Genomic DNA, 23,590 nt, shown 5'->3' on the forward strand with positions numbered 1-23,590 from the left:
CACCTACTACCTCACCACCTACTACCTCACCACCTACTACCTCATCACCTGCTGCGTCCTCCTTCTTACCCTGTCATCATCGTCCATCTGGCGCACTCTGCAGTCTGTATGTTCATTCATTTCTGAGACAGAATTGCAGAACCAAGAGGTGTAGTGGCTGGGACATCAGCGTGGAGCTAGAAGACCGCCTTTCTCTTCTTGGCTTAGGCTGTTATAGCGATGTCACTAGCACTTTGGCACAGTCACTTAGACTCATTTGCTCCATCTGAGTAAATGTAAGATCAGGTCAAATGATGTCTAGTGTTCCTTGGGGACCCGGTGTTATTCATAGTACTGCCAAAGAACATGACTGTCCCTTGCCCTCTGTCCCCAAGAGCACCTAAATCACAAGGGAGTGTCCTCTCTATATGATGGCATCTGTATCACGGGTTTTTGCATAAATGTTCCGTTTCTTCCATCAAGAATCTGAGAGTCAGGCCTTGAGTGCTTTTTAGGGTGAAGGAACTCTACTCCTCGTCCGGCTTTGTTTCTTTAAAATTAGAGTGCCACTTCTTGGCAGGAAAGTGTCCTAGCTGTGAGCTTATCTGTTCTCATCAGTGGGCGCAGCTGTTCTTCCTCTGTTCTCCGGGCTCAGTGAACAGCCCAAAGGGGACAACTAACTAAGGCTGCTCTGGCCCACAACTGCCAGACTCCTGCCTGGAGACCCGGCTGTCCCCGGCGGCCTCCGGCCTCCCACCTCCCCACCCCTCGGTGCCAACACACGCGGTGCTCGCCGCCTTGAGCTGGGCTTCCGAAGGGATGTGCAGGAAGGGCCCCCGGAGCTTGCGCTGCGGCCTTAAATTAACCGTGACTGTGTCTTCTACAGCCTCTGATGAAAAGTGACTCTCTGTGCAGTGTGAGGAGGTACGTGGTGAAGCATCAGACTGCCCGCGACGGGACGTGGTCGGAAGACGCGGGCGATCGGACTCAGCTCACCTTCCTGTGGGCGGAGCCGGCGCACACGGTCACGGTGCTGGCCATCAATTCCATCGGGGCTTCCCTTGCCAATTTTAACCTCACCTTCTCATGGCCCGTGAGCGAAGGTAAGCAGAGACACAGGAGCGAGCTCAGCGTTTAGCCCCTGCAGGGCCTGCCCATTAGGGGGTACCTGCCCAGCAGCCTGGGGTTCCCAGCCTCCTCAGTTCTTCTTGGTATCAAAAAAAAAAAAAAAAAAGGCAAAATACACTACACACTGATTGTGGTTATGTGGCAAAATACTGTTGAAATGGTCTTATAATAAATGAGAACATTTTAATATTTCTAACCTTTTATAGCAATGGATGGTGTAGATCAACATTTCTCTTCCTGTACATGAATCATGGAATGAATTTTGAAACTAGAATTGTGAAAAGGATTGAGTTCATGAACCGAGGCACCAGTTGTGATGCACTGGTCCACAAACCCCATTCTTTCCACAATTCTGGTCCCAAAGTGAACTGGATGAGAACTGGGTAGCATTCAGCTAGCTGTCAGCTTCGAGGTTGACCTCAGGGGACATTTGATTCAGTTCTTGCCTGGTTCAGTCTGGATCAAGAATGGTGGAGAGAATTGAGTTTGTGAATGGAGATGGCTCTACACTTGTAAATACATAGTATTTATTATATATAGCATACTAAATAATAATGTTATGATGCCTATAAAATAGTACGACAACCTATATAGATGCAGGCTAATTGCTGAGGCTTGAAAATTACTGTGGACTTCATTTAATGTGAGTGGTAAACCTTTTTTCACTAAATTTGACATATTTTATTAATCAGAGAATTTAGAACCATTTCCACAAAGAGTTTATAATCTGGATTATGTACTCAAAGTATGTTTTTAATGGAAAATACAAATTTCCTGTATCTCTACCAACTCATAAAGGTCTTTCCAGGTATACTTCTTCCATGAAATTTCTACCTATGCATATGTCTTATCTCTTGCTTAAATCTCAGGGTGATTTCTGTCTTTTTTTGGATAGCCTGCACCCTGCCTTACAGTATGCTTACTTTTAAACTAAAAGGCAAGTTTCTTGTGGTTACTCAGTAATGTTTTGCCCTTCCACTTACACTTAAATCCACTAAGTGGTTGAAATTATATTGTGAGAAGCTTAATACTGATGGCTCCACTCGGAGTCTAAGAGGTGACACAGACACTAAGTCATCAGATGGCGAGTGTCTATGAGCGGAGATAAATAACCTCAGGAGGGAATAATTTTATGGAAGAAAGGAAAAGGACCCTGACGTGGCATCGAGGGTCAGAGAAGCTGCCCTGAGCATGTGGTATAGAGCCAAGTATACTCTGAAGTGTGAGTTGGAATTCAGTTTCCCTGGAAGGTTGGGGGTAGGGCAAGTGTGCTGGCTCCCGGCCAAGGAGCAGCCCGATGGGCAGCACTTGGGGCATGGGACAGGATGTCAGGAGGGCCAGTGAGGCTACAGGGCGGAGAATCACGGCGGGTAGAGAGGGGGGTCTGCAGCATCAGCTGCGGGGCCTGCAGGGGCGGGGATGTCGCCCCAGGACGCTGTGCAGGATGCGTTAACATGAGCGCATCAGTGCTCACGGGCCAGGGCTCCGTCAGCGCCAGAGCAGGGCTCGGGGGGATCGGAGAGAAGGGCTGACAGCCAGGGCAGGACTCCAGCCGAGAACTGTTCAGCCTGCCTGAGGGCACCTTCCCTTGGGTTGCGGGCAGGCCCCTTCTCCTCTCCCGTGTCCTCCATCCCTGTACCTAGCTGTTCGCACGACTCTCAGTGTGTAGGTTACTGCCACGCGTCGTGTCTCCATAAACTGTCTGCCGTCTCTTCCTCCTCCCTTTGTCTGGTAGGTTATGTGAGCCTCAAGAGAGTGAGCAAACGTCCAGTAACTTGGAACTAAAATTTCCCTCTTCCCTGTAGTAAACGTCGTGCAGTCGCTCGGTGCATACCCTTTAAACAGCAGCTGTGTGATTCTTTCCTGGATTCTGTCGCCCGGTGATTACAGCCTGATGCATTTTATTATTGAGTGGAAGAATCTTGATGAAGATGATGAAATTAAGTGGCTTAGAATCCCTTCAAGTGTAAAGAAGTATTATATCCACGGTACGTTTGCTGCACGTGAAGACATCCTCATGAACTAGTACGATGCTACAGATAATCAAGTTACATAGCAGTTAACGAGGGCTCCAAAAATGTGGATGATATTGCCACGTTCATACTTACAATCTCATTACCTTATTGAAAATTTCTTTCTATTTATTTTGACATTTTTGACATATTTTATACAGTTTGAATCATTTATCACCTCCAATATTTTTCCCCAGCCCTTTCTACCATTATTTTAAATGATTAGATCACATTACAAAAATTTACTTAAACATTTCTATTTGAGATTTTTTATGTTCTTCCAGCTTTACCTTTTTAAAGCTGTTTTCAATGGCTTCTAACACCCATGGCCAAATTGTTTCTTCAACCACTTATAAGTCACTAGCAATGAATGGCAGTGCTTGGCCAAGTGTGAGCATTTGGAACCTGGCAACTTAGGCCAGTGGAGGCTCGAGGCGGTAGACCAGTTGCCTCAGGGGGTGAGCATGCACAGAGCACGCGTGTGTGTCACAGAGCCCCTCAGGTCAGGGTGGGTGCCCAGGACCCGCGGGGAAGCTCAGGATTGCCACGACTTCACTACACAACATCATCCACAGGGCTCGCGCCTTCACTTCATCTCAGAGACCTAGAATTGGGCATCCAGTAAACTTACTTATGGATTGTCCCGAAGCAGGCTGAGTCATTACCACTGTTGCCTACGCCATGCCTGTCTGACTCGCTTTATGGCAGGGGCACAGAAGTTAGGTGCCAGGAGCTCTGCCTCTGGACCAGCGTTCCTGAGGGATGAGGATTTCTAAAAGCCTTTGCCGGGTACGTTTTGAGCTTTGCTCCCAGGGGAGCACTTCCCGTGCAGCAGGAGGACTCCTTTCTGCGTCTTCTTTGCCAGGACTTGTAGAGCCTTTAGCCTCGCTGACACCTTGAGTGGGAGACTGAGTAATGAGCACATTCCTACAGAAGGGACGCCACCAGCCGGGAGGGTGAGGAGGGAGGGGACGCCGTCCTGGGGGAGGACATGTGGGCGGGGCACAAGCCCACGCAGCCTGAACTTAACAGACTAGCTCTAAGAGGAACAGGACTTAAGGATTATGCTCTTCTGTATCTGTCTTAGATTTTTGGCTAATTATTTGGAAAATTGTTATCATTGCTGGAAACTTGGAGGCTCCAGCGATGGAGCTCCCCCAGTCACCAATAGGTCCATGAGCAACAGCTGATTTCTGTGGGCATACTTTTTAATACACGGGTTCCACCGAGTTGTGGTTAAATGAATGAGCTCTTCTTACATTTTCCTCCACAGATTATTTTATCCCCATTGAGAAGTATCAGTTTAGTCTGTACCCAATATTTTCGGAAGGAGTGGGGAAACCAAAGACAATCAATGGCTTCACCAAAGGTAAACATTTTACATTTAGTTTCTTTTTACACCTATATGTGTTTCTTACTTTGTTAGAAGTAATGTTGCCAGTGGATTATTACATTTCTTATGGAATTGTGGAAGAGTTCCTAGGCTTATACACATAGATGTATAAGAGGGTACATCAAAAAGAACTATTTTCTTCTTCTAAAAATAAAACTATAAACCTGCTGGGCCTCTTATTATTTCTGATTCATCTCGTTTCATCTGGAGAGCCAAACTTTGACACTAGTTTTTAAATTGTCTTCAGATTCAATCAAGACAAATAATGTAGCCTCAAGAGCGAACTGACTTTGTTACAGAATAAAAAGAATTTCATTGTTTATTTGTATATTTTTCAATAAATGTTTATTGAACATTGCACAAAGGACTAGACATTGGATGAGCGAACAAGTCTCCCTGGGCCTGCTGAACTTAAATCCAAGGTTCTAACGGGAGTCATGGGCAGTAACGTATGTGGAGTGTAATTTCAGCTAGAAGTGAGCTCCGCAAGGGAGAGTAAGGCCATGACCAGAGATGGAATTAAGACGGGAGATTTAATGAGGGTGGCCAGAAATGCCGTTTTGTGGGTCCGTTGCAGCAAGGCCCTGCTACAAAAGGGCGAGCACTTCCGGCTAAAGGGTAGCGTAAGGGCCCTGGAGAGGGAGCCGGCGCTCACCGCGCGCAGCAGGATGCAGGGTGGGGACTGGGAGTTTGGCCCGTCGGGGTCTTCCGCAGCAGAGGCTGGGATTCAAAAATGGGATCGGGCTGTGTCCCATCGCGTCTAAGAACGAGCAGGTGGAGGCACTTGGCAAACAATTTTGCAAAGCTGTTTTGTTAGATTTGAAGCACAATTCTAAGCAAAATAATTATCTTACTACTATGAACATAATATACTTTTTTTTTTTTTTTTTTTGCTCCCAATGCCTTCAGGGCAGGTTTGGCTGGCTTGAGTTGTGGGGATTGAACCACAGCAGCCTGAGCCTGACTGCTTCGTTGCAGCAGCCACTTAAAGAAGTGAGCTAAGGAGCGGGCCCCCGAACATAACATACTTTTAATCTTCCTCTTTTTTATAGTTTGGAAGAAAATTCTGATTAATCATGAAATCAGAAAGAAGTCTCCTATGATGTTTGATATGGAAGGAAATCAGTGTTTCCTTCAGCTGGAGCTGTGTGAATTGTTATTTCTGTTTCAGCTGACGAAGGGCACCCGAATGATGCAGGTCTCTACGTAATTGTGCCGATAATTATTTCTTCTTCCGTCTTACTGCTGGGGACACTGTTAATATCACGCCAAAGGTACTGTTCTTGGTGCTAGGAATCTTTATGGGAAAGGCCTCCAAGCATATTTAAATCTAGATAAAATAAATGCCCAAAGCATGAATATTATAGAACTACCATGTTTTTATATCCACGCCCTATACACTAAGGCAGCATGGAAACGAGAGTGTGCTCTTCCTTTATGATGGCTTTCCCTTCTGCCAACATAAGCCTCAAAGAAGAGTTTACTTCCCACCTCTATGTGTGCTCAGGAGTGACGTACTCACAACAGGAAACCCTGGGCAGGGTGTGCTTGGATGTGGTGGAGGACTCTCCCAGTGGTCACAAGTCTTTCAAAGTGGGCCTTTAGCGGTAGCCTGGGACAGCCAGTTCATTTTTGACCAGCAGGAGCTGGCTCCTGCGGAGCTGCAGCACATGGCCTGGCTTGCTCACAAAGGGCTCTGAGTTCCCAGGATGCACCAGGGCCCTGAGTTCCCAGGATGCACCAGGGCCCTGAGTTCCCAGGATGCACCAGCCACCTTCTCTTTCTCTGGGCTGAGTTTTGCTGCTATCTCCTAGGTTCCTGTCGGCAGAGATGTTTGTCTTCTGGCAAAAAGAAGTAAGAGAAGGTTGTAAAGCCTTTTCTTTTTAGTCGTGTGAGTTCATGGGCCATGTTTCTGACACAGGATGGCTATTTTTAGTGTTTTATTTTTTATCTAAAATCTATGCAGAAGGAAGAACAGTGTCTGCTACACAGCCTTCGATAAAAGTGGGCTATTTTATAATATTGTTTATTAATTTGGATCTAGAGAGGAATTTAGTGGAACTTGTCATGGGACAGAATGTAAATGTGAATCTGACCCTACTGATGTTAACTGGTTACTAATTTCTGCAGTGCATATTCATTAATGATTAATATTTTCAATATGTATTTTTTATGTGATTCTAATGCTTGTTTATCCTTTGCAGAATGAAAAAGCTGTTTTGGGAAGACGTTCCCAACCCCAAGAATTGCTCCTGGGCGCAAGGACTTAACTTTCAGAAGGTCACTTTTTCAATACTTTGAATCCAGAATAAATAATTGCATTTTAGATGCCATAGGGCTTCAAGATCTTTAAACATTTTTCAAGTTGTAAGAGTTTTTATTTTATTCATTTTATCATGAGTCTGTGTAGGATTTGTAACTAGGTCGCTGTGTGTGACCTGGAGGGAGGGGAATTCCACTATGCAAACGCAGTGTCTGAACATCTTCGTAGCTGCTTTTTGCATATGAGAGCTGATAATACCTATCTTTCTCCTAGTCATGATGCACAATAAAGTAAGCATTAGAGTTAGAGTCAAACCTGAGGAAGGAGAGATTTTGGGCTGTCCTTTCTGATACAAACTTATTGTCCTTGGCCAAGAGGCTTAGATCAATGATCTGTATTATTTAATACCCATAATTATTTAAATAAACTTAAAATTATATAAATAATCTTATTTTTAAATGCTGCAATCTGAAGACATGCGTGCAGTCAGCCCACTGAAGCTTCTGTTCACATGTTCACTAAAGCTAATGCTCACATGCTCCCATTCAAGCTAGAAGACCTAATAAAATAAGCAACTATAAAAAAACTTTTGAACTTAGTTCTATAATAGAATTTTTCAGAAAAGACCCTAGAGCTTAGTGACTGCTTTATTAATCTTTTTGTAACAAGGTTGACTTTCTACTTATAAAATTGGGAAAAATGAAATTTAGTCTTCATGTAAACTGTGTTGTATAAGAGCAGATACTCGGAGGCCACAGTGTCCCTGGTGGCCACATCTTGTCCATGCCTCATTTGTGACAAGCCTTCAGTGGCCTGCCCTGAGCACAGGCGTAACCCCTCAGCCAGAGCTCGGGAGCTCTCTGTGATGGCAAAGAAAGTGGACTTAAACACAGTCGTTTTTAAAGGAAGTGATACTTTTTACATAAAATGTTTTCTTTTATTTGCTTTCTAGATTCCCATTTTTAGGAAATCTGATTTTTATGTAAGTGTTCTGGTCGGTCCTGTAATTCCTACACCTCTCACACAGTCTCTAAAATGTACTTTAATACTAATTTCTTCCATTTTTTGAGCTATCATTGCCCTTCTTTGGTATATAATAAATTGAAATATTTACTAAACTAAACATGCAAATCAAATGCACCAAATTTTTAAAAAGCCATTATTTTGAGATGTTTCTCAAAGAAACCCTTCTTTTAACCTGCTACATGCATGGCATTGGTAATAGCCATAGAGTGACTCCATATGTGATCCAAAATAATATAGCTTCCCCAGGATCCTTCTTTTCACACTACACTCTTTCACCTTTCAATATTTTAGATAATGTAAATACATACAGACAGAATAGTGAGGGTCAGGGTGGCTCAGTGGCAGAGTGGCTCACTAGAATGTGTGTGTGTGTGACCGCAGGCTCCGGGGGAGGGCTACCGCTGTGCAGACGCGGTGCCTTCACATCTTGCATTCGTGCCTCCTCCTTTTCATAATAAGAAGCACAGGCAGCTGTTCGCTTCCAAACTCTGCCGAAGCGTAGTGCACGCTCATCCATTTTGTGCTTTGATCCTGTGCGTGGCCAGTGGGCAGCAGGCGTTTGGGGTGTGGTCAGCATCAGTACAGCATCCACATCGCTCGTGGGGACTGTCCCTGCCGGTGCCGTTGTGGAGACATCTCCATGGTGACAGAGTCACTGTAGCTGCCCTCAGGAAGCGACCAGAGTTCCTGCATCCACTCCCCTCCGGCTACATATTTAAATTACCTGAGCTTTCTTTTCACCTGTGCATTGCAAACAGCTGCAAGGTGTATGGCTGCAGCTGTCCCTTTGTTCTCTGGGTGCAGACCTTAACATTTTTTGCCATATTAAAAGGATATTCTTCTGATACTATATCTCATTCTTTTTGAAAGAAATACATGTGCACAGTTTAGTAATGAAATAGCATGCAGGACACTTATTGAAGAGTAGTCTCCTCCCCTCCCTCCTCTGCAGTCCTGCGTTCCCAGGGCTCCTTCTTTTGTTCTCTTGGTTTTGATTTTTTCTGACAGTCACCTCCACAGCTGTAAAAACGTCACATGGCTTCACTGCGCTGAGCGGTAACCTCAGCTGCTGGTTTCCAGCTCTAATACACGATTTGTTTGTGCAAGTTCTGTTTCTGTTTCTTCCCTCCTGCTCCGGCATGTACTGCTCTGTCACTTTTTTCAATTCCTTTACCTCAGAAAAATGTACTTCCACTTCCATTTTGTATTTTATCACAGAGTCTTCCTCTTTGTTTCGTAAAATCAGTGCAGAAACTCGGCTAGCTTTTCCTCCACTTCCCCTCTATTTTCCAATCACTAGAAATTACTAACTACACTTGCTAGTTGAAAACAGTCTGTGATAGGTTTTGCCCATGGGTTCATTTTTAAAAATAGCAAGCCACTGTGTGGAATTTAGATTGGTATAATTTTGTAAGCATTCCTTGTAGAAATGGGTAGTATAATATGATTATGTTTCTTGGTGGACTCAGTTCCAAGGAAGTTTTTAGAGCAAGGCATTAGAAACCTTCTACTTGATCAGAATTGTGTGAAATGTTAGTTGGCTTCATCTTTTCTCTGAATTTTCATTCTTTCATTGCTTTTCCTAGAGCCTCTGATTGCCCATCATCTGGCTGCCATCTGTCACCCTCTATTATCTATCATCTTTCATCTGTCATCTACCCGCTTGCTTATCATCTGACTCACCACCTATTATCCATCTGCCTCTCTATCAGCTTAAGCTTCTGTATATTTCTGTTACATAAACTATTTTATCTGGTCCCTGTCTTCGCTGGAAACTTGTTCTAGTACAGTCTGTCCCAGAATCCTTTTCTCCTCCAACTTCAAAGTGGATTAGGCCTTTTGTAAAGTTGCTGTAAGCTAGCACTCTTGAATGTTCCTTTAACTTGCTTCTAATCATTACTGCTTCCCAGCATCCTTTTCTTTATCTTTCTTAACCACATCCTTCCTAGGAGTGACCTCAGGAAAGGTTGCATTCTGAGACCGTCTTTTTTCTTTCTTTCTGTCTTTCTTTCTCCCTCCTTTTCCTCCTCCTCCTCTTCCTCTTCCTCCTCTTCCTCTTCCTCTCCTCCTCTTCCTCTTCCTCCTCTTCCTCTTCCTCTCCTCCTCTTCCTCTTCCTCCTCTTCCTCTTTCCCTCCTCCTCCTCCTCCTCCTCCTTCACTGGGGATTGAACTTGGGACTTGTGCTTGCCAGCAGGCGCTTATGACACTGAGCAATATCTCCAGCCCCCTTCTTCTTCTTTTAAATCTTGGTCCTCCAAATATCAGGCAGTCTTTACCCTTTGTTGTTACTGGGACAAAGTCGTAGACAGGTTGTCTGAGAGCCTGGGACGCATAGACAGAGACAGTCGCAGGTGAGTAGCCGGGGCTCTACCCTGACGCATAAAGGTGTGCCCTGAGAGAGCAATTCTTTGGAGAGTGCCCCTCTTTCTCCCTGCTTTGGGGAACCAGCCCTCCGGCCTTCAGCGTGGGAGCGGTCTGTACACAAAGGCGCCTCGGGGTTCAGCGGAGTGTGCAGAGCTCCGCCATAGGCAGGGTGCCCAGCCCGCCCCGGTTTCCAGTCGGGGGCCCCCTTCCTCCTGTTTCACCTCCGTTTCCTCGTCTGCGGCTCTGTGCTGGGCAGGACTCGCGGGCTTCCTGCGCTGCCACACCTCCCCGGAGCTGCCCTGCTCTTCAGCTGCCTGCCTTATTTTTGGTCTAGCTCGGCCCTTCTGGCCTTCCATCTTTTACAAATGAGTTAAGAGTACTCCTCTTGCTTCTTTTCTAATGTAAAGGTAGAAACACAGCTCAGCGGTGTGATTCCCTGGCTCCCTCCTGTGTTCCAGCGTGAGAACAGGGCCTCGAAGCAGGTGTTTCCTCGTGTGGTGCGCAAGTTTACATAAATTAAAGGTCTCTGCTCAGGCACACGCGGGGACCAGGGCTCAATCCCCGGCCTGCAGTGCTGGCCCTGCCCTCGGGGCGCACTGAGACAGCAAATGAGATGGAGTATGGTGGTGTGCGCTGTAATCCCAGCGTTTGGGAGGCTGGAAACGGAATCACTACGACTCTGATCTGCGTAGTGAGACCCTGTGGGCCCTGTACTAAATACATGAAAAATAATTAATTAAAGGTCATAAAATTTCCATCATTAGAAAAATAAAGCTGACTCGTTCCCTGTCCCCCTTCTCAGGTCACCCTTTTCACTGTGGCTCTGCGTTTGATTCAGTCACATACGTGCACCCTAGCAGGATCTAGAGAGGAGAGGCAGATGTGTTCAGTCTGTCCTTCTGAACTGGAATCCTTCTTCACACAGCGTCTCTACATTTAGAGATCAGAATCTTAAATAAGGACTGAGTTTTCGGTGAGGGAAAATATACCACAGGGACTCAATAGCCTTGCTTTTCTTGTAATTCAAATTTCACAGCATAAAAGATGACAAACCTTTCTCAATTTAGTTTGTGCCTTTGTTCTTTAGCATTTTGGCCTAACTGATGATTTTTTTTCTCCTAAATCCAAAACATCTGAAGCTTTTCCCTTAGAGATATTTTGAGACTCTTGATTTAACTTTAATTCATTTCATTCTTTTGCAATTTAAAGTTTATTTCCCAATATTTTCTCTTATTTTTCCCTGGCTCAGCTCTGTTCTTTTGTCTGCATTTCTGACAGGTTTTCTAAGGGTGTCTTTAATAATTTAATTGAAGGGTGCTACACAAGACTAAAGCCAGGTGGAATTTTCCTGGGCTCGAACGACTCTCCTGGGTTATTTAGCAGTCAGCTACAGGTTTTCAAAGAAAGAGCTCACCAACTGTCCATGTCCAGAGCACTGTCACATAGATCTCAGTCAGAACTGTGTCCAAAGTCCCAAGATTGTCCTTGTAAATGTGGAAGACCTGGTGACCTTTCGAGTTAGATGTTCTGTTTAGAAGAAGTGATCTCTACTGGGCCCTAGAGTGTAGATCTACTGGGCATGTAAGCATCTACCCTCAACTGTCATTTCAGTTTTGTTATTTCTTATTCCTTATACCCCCCAGGTCATAAAGAACCAGAGAAAATATGATTTAATCAGCTCAATTCCATCGGAGCAAGTAGAAAAGAAATACAACATACTCTTGCCTAAATTTTGTGTTTGGGACTTCTTTCCTCTTTCCCCGAGCTTTAGAAATAGTCAGAACAGAAAAAGGAAGAGCCAAGTCAGAGTCCTCACTCTGCCCCAATCAGCTGTGTAATCTCAACCAAATAACTTCACAGGCATCCATCTTTCATTAGACCTTTCTGTTCTACATGGGAAAACACCCCACAGCAAAGGGTCTGCGGCCCTCTTCTTCCCTGTCTTCGTATTTCCTTCTCCTCATTTTCAAACTTTTCTCCTCGCTGTTCGTTTCTTCCTCTTCTTCCCAACACCCCAGTCTTGCTGTGCTGCGTCTCCCACACCCACTTTCCCAGCTCCTTGATTTCCCCTTTTCCCCTTTGCTGTTTTTCTTGGCCAGTTTTTCCTTCTGCTGGGTAATTAAGTTTATCTTTACAGTATGGCATTAAGGCACACATTTTTAAAATCCAAAATTTCCTACTTGAGTTTAATGTTTTTCCTTTCCTGGGCTGGTGCCCAAGGGTAGCGTGACACAAGAACTTCACACAGAGTCCAGGGCCATGCGCAACAGAAAATGTTTTGAAATCTTTCACCCTTTCTGTCCTGTGTGACCTTTTGTTTCGCTTTCTTATTTTGTTTTATTTTATCTAAACAGAGAACGGACATTCTTTGAAGTCTAATCATGACCACTGCTGCTGAACGCCATGTGCCAACTTCCCAACAGTTTATAGGATATTAGAAGATTTTTACATTTGGAAGAAGGGGAACAAATCTAAAAAATGATTCAGTTGAACAATTGAGAACTAACATATGGTGGATTATGTTTGTTTAAGGTTTAATATAGATGTGTAAATCTGGGTCATAGTACAGGATTGAATCCACGTCAGTTTGGATTAGTGATTTTCAGGTCATCTAAAGTTTAAAAGTAATATTCATGATTTCTGGCTTGTTATGTGTCATTTTCATAGTCATAAAACCAAAAATTATGACTATATATTAGAACATAGCTACCGGATGCCATCATGTATCTAGTAGATGACGTTGAGACTAAGCGTCCAGTACAGCCACACCTTCTCACAGCTTTGCAAACACAAGGTCTGTGCCTACAAAGCACTAGCTTATGTTTTTATGTCTTGAATTTTTCACTTGAGATTTCCCGCTAGACACTGAGCCTATGCATTAGCCTGTTTGGCTGCTCTTTTGAATGTCTGGTAGCTTTTGTACTTCTAACTTTGGCCAATCTGAGAATCTCAGTTTTCGATGGCCCTGGTGATGTGTCATGTGCTAACTTCAGTGCGGCCCAGAGAAAGCCGGAAGATGGGATTTGTGCAGGTCGCAGACCAGTGGAAATTACAGTTCACGACAGGATAGCCCTACCCAGCCAGGTTGGAATGCCCAGATTGGAAAGAACACACACTTCTGGTGCAGTTTCTCCCCTAATTCTTGCCTAAGTCTAATGTCTTTCCATGGAATTGCCCCAGACTTCTGGTAGGCGGGGATATGCGCTGTGATGCAAAGAAAGACTCTCTGGAGCGTCTCGAATAGTTCGTGGTGAGGATGGACATTTTTTTAAAAACCTGAAAACAGATCACTTGCCAGTTCTGTGAGTTTAGTATCCTACGCATGCTCAGTTGTTGACAAACTAAGCCAGAGAGTTCAGGAATGAACCCAAGGAATAGCCACGCTTAGCTACCTATGGATTACTTGTATTGAGATTTTACTTGTAGCGTTACTAGTGTGTCTTAAAACTGGAAGAGAGCAGGAAGAACGTGTCTTTTCCCTCCTTCACTGATCATTAACAGATGTCCTTGAAGTGCAGCATTGAAGTGCAAAATTATGAACAGATAATTTAATTCCGGCCAGCTGAGTACATATTTCATATGTGCCTAGACTGCTCTAAAATCTCAAAATGTTTGATATTTGTGACAGAACGTTAACCAAACATACTTTTAGTAAAGCTTTATGTGTCATATGCCTCAATAATGTATGCATCTACAATTTTGGTTTCAACAATAGTGAGTTACCTGACATGAAGTTTTAGGAAACAGTAACTATCTCAAACAGGAATGCACTTGAGGGACACATTTGAGAATGACCGCATGCTGTGGGTTATTTCTTGCTTCCATATCGATAGCATCTAGTTTCTTCTTAATTTCCAAGTGTATTTAAATTTAAAAACAGTTCATTGCATGCACGCACATACACATGCACAAACATTCACGAAACCTTTAGAAAAGAGTGGAATGGCCAAGTAAATGTTTGAAGGAAATCACAAATCTACAGGTTCCTGTCAGAAAGAAAGGAAACATGAGATATCTTTTCTTCTTATATCATGTTGGTAGAATAACAGAAAAAGTTTCATTAGCACGGTATTTGTCATTATGCAGTATTTTTATATCTTTTTTTTAGTTTATTCCAATATTACTATATTGTTGGATACATTTATTCATTCACAGCTTTAACTACTAATGTGTTTCACTTAAGAGTTTGAACATGTGCTAAAATTTTGTATTTTTATATGGAAACCCCTGCCATTGTGAAGAGCAGCTGGGCATGCCACAGCTTAGGCAGACCTATTCATTTAGAAAATGTAAAATTCCAGGGTGCGGGGAGATGGCTCAGTGGAATAAGCATTTCCCTAGCAAGTGCGAGGGTCTGAGTTCAATCCCCGGTTCTGCCAAAAAACAAAAACAAAAACAAAAACAAAAAAAAAGAAAAAAAGAAAATGTACAATTCCAAAGTTCAGTAACATGCGTGGTATATAACATATAGCACTTCATTCGGTTGTGCCAGTTTGCCAATGTGATGTATCCATGGTGTTTTTCATTATGCGTTTATCTTTTCAGTATGTCCACATTGTATGAATTGAGCTTTTTGCATATAGATTCTTGATTTGTATCTGCTTTGTACGATTTTTGTTGTGGTGTAATCATCCTTACTATAAAACTATGATGTGCATTTGTCTCGTGTATTTGTCTTCATTCCATATCTATCATATACATTTTTATATGAAATTATGTATAAGAAGTAGTCATTTACAAGTCTGTTACTGTTTTTCATCATCATTGTTTTCAATAAATAAGCATCATTAGCTCTTATTTTCTAAGGGCCTCCAGCAATTCTCATAGCCACAATTATTTTATCTTTGTATCATGTCTTATGTCATAGAATCATTATTTTAAGTAACTTGAGACACATTTTGCTCATTTGATTTTATTGCAGTTTATTTTCTCTAGTTGGGGCTTAAATTTTGTTTGTAGGTATGTAACTTACTGCCAAGCACAAGGGATGCTTCAGAGGATGACATGCTCCAGTTAGTGTCACGATGGCTTACAGGGGGCTAAGCACCAACAGACACTGCCCTGTTCCTAACCACACCCCCAAGAAGTGAGTGTTGAACACTTGGTATTTTACAGACAAAGTAAGTGAAAGGCAGAAAGGTTAATGTCCTCGTTCATGCTCACAGGATTAGAAGAACTCAAGCCCGAGTCCGTTTCATCCCATTCTCAAGCTCCCCTCTCTTATGATTTTGATATATTTTAGTCCTAAAATATTTGAAGTTGAATTATGGTAAAATGTGTGGCAGATTATGCCTCTGCCTATTAACTATCCATGCTTGTGTTTCTGCAAGCTTGGCATCAGGGAGTAAAAGTATTAACATAATCTAGCATTAAAATATGTCTTTTTTTGTAGCCTGAAACATTTGAGCATCTTTTCACCAAGCATGCAGGCTCGGTGGCCTTTGGTCCTCTTCTTTTGGAGCCCGAGACCATTTCAGAAGACATCAGTGTGGACACAGCATGGAAAACTAAAGAAGACGCAGAGCCAGCAGCGTTAGTGTCCCTGCTTGTAACAGCGCCTGACCCTGAAAACGGCTCCCTCGGCATGAGTGACCAGTGTGACAGCCCTCCCTTCTCTGACAGGACGAGCACTGAGGTGAGCTGGGAGGACGAGAGCCCACGCCAGCCCTCGGTTAAGTATGCCACGCTGCTCAGCAACTCCAAGTCTGAAGCGTCTGAAGCACCAGGGCCCGGTCACAGCTCCCCGGGTGAGGGGGGCTCCGGCAGAAGTTCTCCCCTCAAAGATTCCATCTCCAATAGCTCCTGGGAGATGGATACCGAGGCAGCTTTCATATTGTCAGATCAGCAGCCTGACGTGACTTCGCCGCAGCTTTCCTTCTCAGAAGGACTGGATGAACTTTTGGAGTTGACGGGAAGTTTCCCTGAAAAAAACCAGAGTGAGAAGTCTGTTTATTATTTAGAGGTCACCTCGGTCAAAAAGAGAGAGAGTGGTGTGCTTTTGCCTGAGGAATCGGAAGTACTGTGCCGGTTTCCGCCCCACTGTTTATTTACTGATCTCAGGATCCTCCAGGACAGCTGCTCACACTTGGTGGAAAGTAATTTCAACTTGGGAGCATCTGGTAAGAAGGCTTTTGTATCTTACATGCCCCAGTTTCAGACTTGTTCTACTCAGACTCATAAGATCATGGAAAACAAGATGTGTGACCTGACCGTGTGAGTCCCTTCAGGAGATCTTCAGGTTTGTGCTCTGATGGGTCACAGGAAGGGACGTGGATTCCTTTACAGCTGTGGACAGGGGAGAGAGAAAATTGTCTGTCTGACATTGATCAGGAAGAGAGACCAAAATAAATAAATAAATAAAAAATTTTAAAAAAGGAGAAAAGAAAAGAAACGTGAGAAAGCCTTCGTGAGCCAAGCCCAGTTAACGGACTGCTCCAAGGAGCCGATTCGTGTTCTACTGTGGGGAAGCCTCATTCTAGCCCGAAATACACCCAGCGAGCACCTCCTTCTGAGAACCTGAGACCTGTTTAGAAAAATGAACATTCTCTATTACAGCATCATCTTTAAAAGAAGGTTTCAAATTAACCTCTGAGATACCACTGTTGTCTTGAGGGTGATTCCCCTTGAGTTGTCTGTGTTCCTGGTTCATACACGTAGGGACTTGTACTCCATCCAGGCACCCGTGCACATTTTGGAAGTCTGTGATGTGTTTGTATTTTTGTTACCTGACTGTGATGTGAAGTAGGCATTTAATGAGTGATGAGCGTAGAGCGGTGAGCCCTGGCTTAAGAGGTGGCCGCCCTGAAGACAGCCACTGTGGCCAGTGGCCATGCGCCACGCCTGAGGCGCGAACCACAGGAGATCATCCACTGGAACAGCAGCGCCCGCGAGCAGGATTCTGAGGATGACACAAGCCAGTCATACTTTTTCTCTCTGCAGTATGCTAAAAGGGCCATTGCATGATCTAGTTCCATGGCCAGATGTCCCTGTCTCTGAGTGTGGTGACCCACTGTTGTTTGTCCCCTTCTCCACTTGCACATAAACTATTTTTTTACTCACTTTCTGAGCACTCACTCTTTATAGGAACCAGTCACTGTGCTGATACTGTAAGTCATTTACTGCAATAACTGTACCAGGCATTTGTCACTCTTAGATTCCTTTTAAGGATTAGGAGATTAAGTCATTTGACTCACGTCACAGAGTTGGTGGGTGAGAAAAGATTACGTCACAATTACAGTGTTTTATTTGGTCCCGGAGAACACTATCAGCTGTTAAATCGTGGATTATTCTAAAAAATTTAGGGACAATTTAGAGTGTCTTATACTTTAGAATAGTGAGATACCCACCTTTTCTTCCCAGGTCTTCTATAAACATAATTTAGGAGGCAAGGAGTTAAATACAATCTTTGGGCTTTTAAACTTATAATAAATCTGAAACTTATTTTTAATTTAATTTAAAAACCTTTAATGGTAATGTAAGCTTCTAATCAGTCTTTTTAAATCTGAACTGTATGACAGACTCAGAAATTAATCATTTAAATCACAACTTCAAGTACAAATTGTTTAAAGTTAAGTTATGGGTCAGGATTTACACAATTGTATGTTTCCCGGCTTGAAATCCTGAATTTCAAAGATTAGAAAAACCCCGAGGCACACTTCCCAGAGTAGGGCCTTCTGGAGGAATCCTGTGCCCAAGTGGAGGTGAGTTACCGGTTGGCAGGGTGGCGAGGGACAGACGCCTGTCCTTCTTAAGTTTAGTCTTCAAATACTGAAAGGAACTGGATGAGGGTCCAGGGAGATGCTGGACTTGGAGTAAAGGGTTTTAGTCCCAGCTAAGGAACTCTTTTTGTTGTCTTTTTTTGTCTTTAAACCTGGGGTTAGGGAGATTGTTCGGCGGTCTAAGCGCCTGCCTGGCAAGCACAAGGACCTGGGTTTGATCCTTGGTCCCACATGCTGCGCTGGCCACCAATACCCGGCATGGTGGCGCATACCTGTAATGCCAGAGCTGCGGAGGCTCAGAGAGGAGGATCACTATGAGTCTGAGCTGCGAAAGACCCTGTACCAAGCAAACAAATAAATAAATGATTAAAAAACAAACCACCAACTCTCTTTCCAAATATCAAATGAATTGACCACAATTTCCTTTGGCAATGTTGATACCAACTGCCAGAGGCTAAGAACGTTCCCGGTTCCCGTGGCTGTGAGGGCCAGGAGGGTGCGTTGAGGCCCATGCGGAGCCGGAGCCATCGCAGCCAGCAAGTTCAAGCGGAGGTGGACACAGAAGGTCTCAGTACACCACTTCCAGGGGTCTGAGAGTGAAGTGTCTCCTGCGGTCTGCCTTCCAAGGGTCAGCTTGAGGTCACTTTCAGAAACTCTTGTGCAACATTCATTGCTGAGGATACTCTTTCTCAAATTTTAAAACACCAAATTAAAATTGTCCTTGCCTGGGTTGGGGAGATAGCTCAGCAGTCTAAGCGCAAGTGCAAGGAGCAGGGTTTGATCCTGCGTACTGCATGCGTGAGGGCCCTGAACCCCAGGGGTGCAGTGCCGGCCACCGAGACCAGCCGCGGTGGTGGTGGCGGCGGCGCACGCCTGTAATCCCAGAGCTGGGGAGCTGAGAGGAGGATCACTGAGTCCAAGGTAGTGAGACCCTGTACCAAATTAAAAAAAAAAAAAAAAGATAAAATTGTCCATGCTACAGTGATCGAGCTAAGTTACACTTGAAATAAAAAGGTAAGTGTGGCTACGGAGAACATGAAGAGTCGCTCGCCAGAGAGCGGGGGACCGCTGATTTCACTTCGCTAGCTTCCAATAGTGAAGCGCGTCTGCCCCTCGCTGCGTGCGCGGCAGCTGAAAACACAAAGGCGTGCGAGGCTGGAGGCACTGTGACCCACGTTTCAAGAAGGGACCCCTTAGAGTTTTATATTGAATGAATTATTTTTATACAAAGTTTATTAAGTTTTATTTTAGAAAGCATCTGAAAATGTCTGCTTTTCAAAATTAATTGTGATTAAGATGAATGGCATTAAATATTAAGTTTAATTTTATGAGGACCTCGGAGAGATTATTTTAACTAACACATTTATTCAAAAAAATCTGGAGAATGAATTTGCAAGACTTCGTTTTGTAGTTACAGACACATACTGTAGCACCATACTTTTGAAATCTGTCTTTGAAAATAAAAGTTAAAAAAAAATTTTACTTCAAAAAGAAAAAGAAATTTGTCTTGGAGTATTTGGCGAGCAGGGAACTTCCTGCGTGGTCAGCAGGTAGGGAAGTAAACGTTACGTCAGTGCTGTGATCTGCGTCCCTGGTTGGTCTGTGAACTGGCGGGTTTCTTGTTCATATACTCAGATTCATAAAATTTTGGATGACCAGATATCTCCCCCTTTCATCCTTGTGAATCATGCGCAACGTTACTATTTTGGGAACTGAAGGTCCAAATAGAATTACTATGAGTTTATTTTAGGGTTCTTTTATCCACCTGTATGAAGAAGTAATCCTTGTAGTTTGCGTAAAGAACTCATAAAACTCTCCTTCACCGCTGTCCCTTGACTGTGTCCTCAAAGTTCCTGCAGCGGGTCCCCTCGCGTTGGGAAGCCATCGCAGACGTTCTGGGCGGAGGCTCGCGCCGCCGCTCGCGTGGAAGAGCGCTCCTGTGCGCCACCACGAAGATCGCTGTGATCAAGGGCTCTTTAATTTGATTCTCTGTCTCTTGAGCAAGCCTGGATTGGTTGCGACCCGAGAGCACCCATGTTGACTGCGAGGCTTCAGTGAGCCGCCACTGTGTGCGTTACTTCAGTCTTACCATCTTTCTTCTTTTTTAATTTTAAAGTGTAACTAAAACAACACACACAAGACAATTTTCCAACAGTATGTCGGAACATAGACTCCCAGGTGAGTCTTCCGCCACTCCCCGTCGCAGCACGATCGCCCAAGATAACCTTTGTTAAGATCCTACTACAGCTTTCTAAAAATGTGCATTATTGAGATAGTGTTCTGCTGATTATGCAAGTAATTCTTTTCCCATAATGTATCTTGATGAGTTTTTTATATAACGTATTAAATGTACCTACTTCAATATTTTTAATAGTCACATCATATTCCACTTACCAAACAACAATGATTTAACAATTCAGGATTGGTGAACTTATTTCTAATTTCTTATTTTTGTGAATAATACTAACATATGCATTCCAGACATAATTATGTCTTGGGCACACTTTGTACAAATACTTGTCAAGACTCTTGGTTGCAAAGGTAAGAAACCAACTCAAGCCACACACAGTGCTACACACCTACAATCCTAGCTTTATCAGAAGTTGAGGCAGGAAGATCACAAATTTGAGGCCAGTCTGGTCAATTTAGCAACTTAGTAAGAAGTTGTCTCAAAACAAAAAATATTAAAAAGGCCCTGCAGTTCAACAGCTGATCCTGAGAGAGAGAGAGAGAGAGAGAGAGAGAGAGAGAGAGAGAGAGAGACAGACAGACAGACAGACAGAGACAGAGAAACAGACAGACAGACAAAAAGACTAAAATTGATGAAAATACACTTTGGATTCTTTAATTTTAACTTGAATGAAGTTGAACATATTTTCTTGTGTTTAAGCCATTTGTTGTTTCCTATCTTCATATTGTTTGCTTAAAGCTCTCTTTGTTTATTAGAGATTCACTGACCTAATCATTGTTAAATTTTGCGATCTTAGTTTTCTTGAGGTGCAGCACATCCTACAGCCTGGCACAGACGCCTCCTGTTACAGCCCAGCGGTCTCTTGAACATCCCCTCCCGAGTGTGTGCCTTGGCGGCTGCGTGCCCTGCTCTGACACAAGGGGCGCGTACTGTGCTGTAACAGACACCACAAGCTCCTGGCTGAGTGCACGCACCCTGCTGTCCATGTGTGAGGCAGTGCCACCACTCCCTGGAGGGGACCGCTAGTGGCACTGCCAGCCTTTAATCTGCAGCCATTCAATAAGTGTGTCACAGTTTTTTTTTTCGTTTGTATATCTCTAATAGTAATGATTTTTAGTAACAATTCTCTTTCTGCCATTTTGGCTACTTTTGTCTTTTTTTTTTTTTGGTCTGTCTACTTTACAACACTCAAAGCATTGTTTCACTGATGCCTCATGAAATGAGTAGTTGTTTGAATTGGCCTTTTGTGTGCTGCTTTTCCTTGCAACTGTGTTTTTCCACTTGGGATAGTATTCCTTCATCCTAAAGAACTTCTTTTAGTGTTTCTGTACAGAGGATGCACAGCGACAAATTCTCTCAGGCTTGCTTGCACATGATTTTACCCTGTCCTCTCCCATCAGTGAAGCAGGTCACTCTTTTGACCCTGTCTTCACTCTGGTTCTATGTGAGTCTGTTGAGCTCCAGTTGCTGCCTCTTTACAGGTGTGTAGAGCGACAGTACAGGTCTCCACGTGGTATCCTGGGCGCCACGCAGCCTGTGGTTTTCGATCACGTCTGGGCTGGCCTCCAGCTGCTTTTGGAATGGAGGGCGCTGGCATCGCTCCTGGGAGGTGTGGGCAGGGACCAGTCTCATCTTCAAGACCGATGGGCCCAGAGGGTGACCGTCTCGGTTACATTTCACTCATTGCTGGACAAAACACCTGACACCCACATTTAAGGAAGGAAAGGCTTACTTAGCTCACAGTTAGCGGAGGTTTCAGCCCACACCCTGCTGGCTCCAAGGCAGGGCGGCACATGGAAGGGAGCAGAAAGCAGCAGAGAGCAAGGGAGGAGGCGCAGCTGGGCTCTGGCAAGCCTCCCTTCCACACTGGGGCTCCCCCAAGGCAGCCGCAAGCTCTATCTTTCCTCAGTTCCCTTTTCATATCCTCTTGGAGCTGAGTGACTCTAGGGTGCTCCCTCCATGCCCAGGGAGGGGCCGCCTCGTCCCAGGGCGCAGAATTGCTGAGCCTGTGTAAACTTTTAGCTTCTCAAGTTCACACCGTATCAACCACGATAGTTACTTTTCTGTCCGTGCTGGAACAAACACCCACCCAAACTTAAGGAAGGAAAGGTTTATTCAGCTCACAGCTGTGGAGGTTTCAGTCCCCACTTTTGGCTCTCTCCGAGGCAGGGTGGTGCAGGGCTGTCTTAGTTACTTTGTACCCGTTGCTGGGGCAAATGCCCGACACTCAAGATGAAGGAAGGGGAGGTTTATGTAGCTCACAGTCTGTGGAGGTCAGTCGTACTCCGCTGGCTCCAGGGCAAACAACAGCAGTTCAAGGCGGCAGAAAACAATGAAGAGCAGAGGAGGAGCAGCCGCCGCGGCGCCCACCAAGCCTCTCTTTCTTGTACACTGGCTGCAAAGACCAGCGCTCCGCTGTGAAGATCAAGCTCCTCCGAAGCCTGGCACTTCTCCGAGGAAGCGGGGCAGGGCGGCAGCGAAGCCTTCCTCAACTCCTTTATATCCACTTTTTGAGCTGAGCCACTCTGGGGCGGCCCGTGGCCCTAGGGTGGAACCAATCGCACCCCAGGGCGGGCCCAATAGCGCCCCAAGGTGGATCCAATCGCACCCCAGTGCCAGCTCACTGGCGCCCCAGGGTGGAACCAATGGTGCCCCAGGTTGGGCCCTGCCCGCCTGCAGGGTGGGGGCCCCATGCCCGGAGCGCCGGAGCTGATTCAGCCAAGCTGACGCAATGGCAGAGGGCAGCAGTTCAAGGTGGCGAAACAGCCCGCGCAGGAGCACCGGGAGGAGCCGCGGCCCCAGCGAGCCTCCCGCCCTCCCTCCCTCCCTCCCTCCCTCCCGCTGCACTCCGGCTGCCTGCCCCAGGGCGGGTGCAGCACTCACTCCCACGACCCAGCCTTGGATCATGAGCTAGTCACAAACTCTCGAAGCCACCCATGACTGCGTGGGGCTCTGGGGGGACACCTAGACACAACCGTAGCACCTCCTTTAGTGGGAGGAAGGGAAGCCAGGAAAGAGAACAAAATCTTTCAGAAACTGGCTCTCTGAGCACAAGTCTTTAGCCTGAGCTCCAACTCCAGTCCCGGGAATGTGTTCCAGACGCACGTGAGAGGGAGCAGGAGGAGGCGCCCGCCTCGCTGCTGCAGCCCTCCAGGGCGCTGGCTCTCAGCGGGGAAGCCGCCCATCCGCGAAGGCCTGCAGACCCTCGAGGTTGAAGAAGACGGTGAAACAGGGCTTGTGGCAGAGGTCCCGTCGTCGCCTTCGTGTAACTGGTCTGTCTCCCTCAGCGAGGCTCCTCACAGGGATGTGGGCCATGCCGTGAGTGTCACCGACAGCCAACCGTCCTGGAAGCTCCGTGTGCCTCTGCCAGCCCCAGCTTCCACCACTAACAATGACAGGGGTGCGAAGAGGAGGTTATTCTTTCTCTTCATTTTCTGAGGTCGCAATTTTGTCATTTGCTATGAACAGCCCGTAATTAAACCTTCAATGAGTTCTTGTCCATTCATTTTATTTTTT

General features: G+C 45.1%; 1 protein-coding gene and 1 pseudogene across 7 annotated transcripts in view; one reads left to right on the plus strand and one right to left on the minus strand.

Annotated features, from left to right (window-relative positions):
* Positions 1–17,844, plus strand: part of Lepr (leptin receptor) — an 81,556-nt gene extending 63,712 nt beyond the window's left edge. For 4 of the 7 annotated variants that reach the window (XM_023718347.1, XM_023718350.1, XM_004633980.2 and 1 more), the window contains 6 exons: positions 866–1,082; positions 2,913–3,095; positions 4,393–4,488; positions 5,684–5,786; positions 6,717–6,792; positions 12,520–14,483. In XM_023718347.1, coding sequence (XP_023574115.1) covers positions 866–1,082; positions 2,913–3,095; positions 4,393–4,488; positions 5,684–5,786; positions 6,717–6,792; positions 12,520–12,537 — 693 coding nt within the window. In that variant the 3' untranslated portion in view covers positions 12,538–14,483. Of the gene's footprint in view, positions 1–865; positions 1,083–2,912; positions 3,096–3,768; positions 4,070–4,392; positions 4,489–5,089; positions 5,170–5,683; positions 5,787–6,716; positions 6,793–12,519; positions 14,484–15,557 lie in introns of those variants that run through there. The other 3 variants (XM_004633979.2, XM_023718349.1, XM_023718351.1) reach the window with 3 other exon arrangements.
* Positions 1–23,590, minus strand: part of LOC101575050 — a 783,209-nt pseudogene that overhangs the window by 67,379 nt on the left and 692,240 nt on the right.

The sequence above is a fragment of the Octodon degus genome, unplaced genomic scaffold (assembly GCF_000260255.1).
Source record: "Octodon degus isolate 3935 unplaced genomic scaffold, OctDeg1.0 scaffold00057, whole genome shotgun sequence".
Classification (NCBI taxonomy): domain Eukaryota; kingdom Metazoa; phylum Chordata; class Mammalia; order Rodentia; family Octodontidae; genus Octodon; species Octodon degus.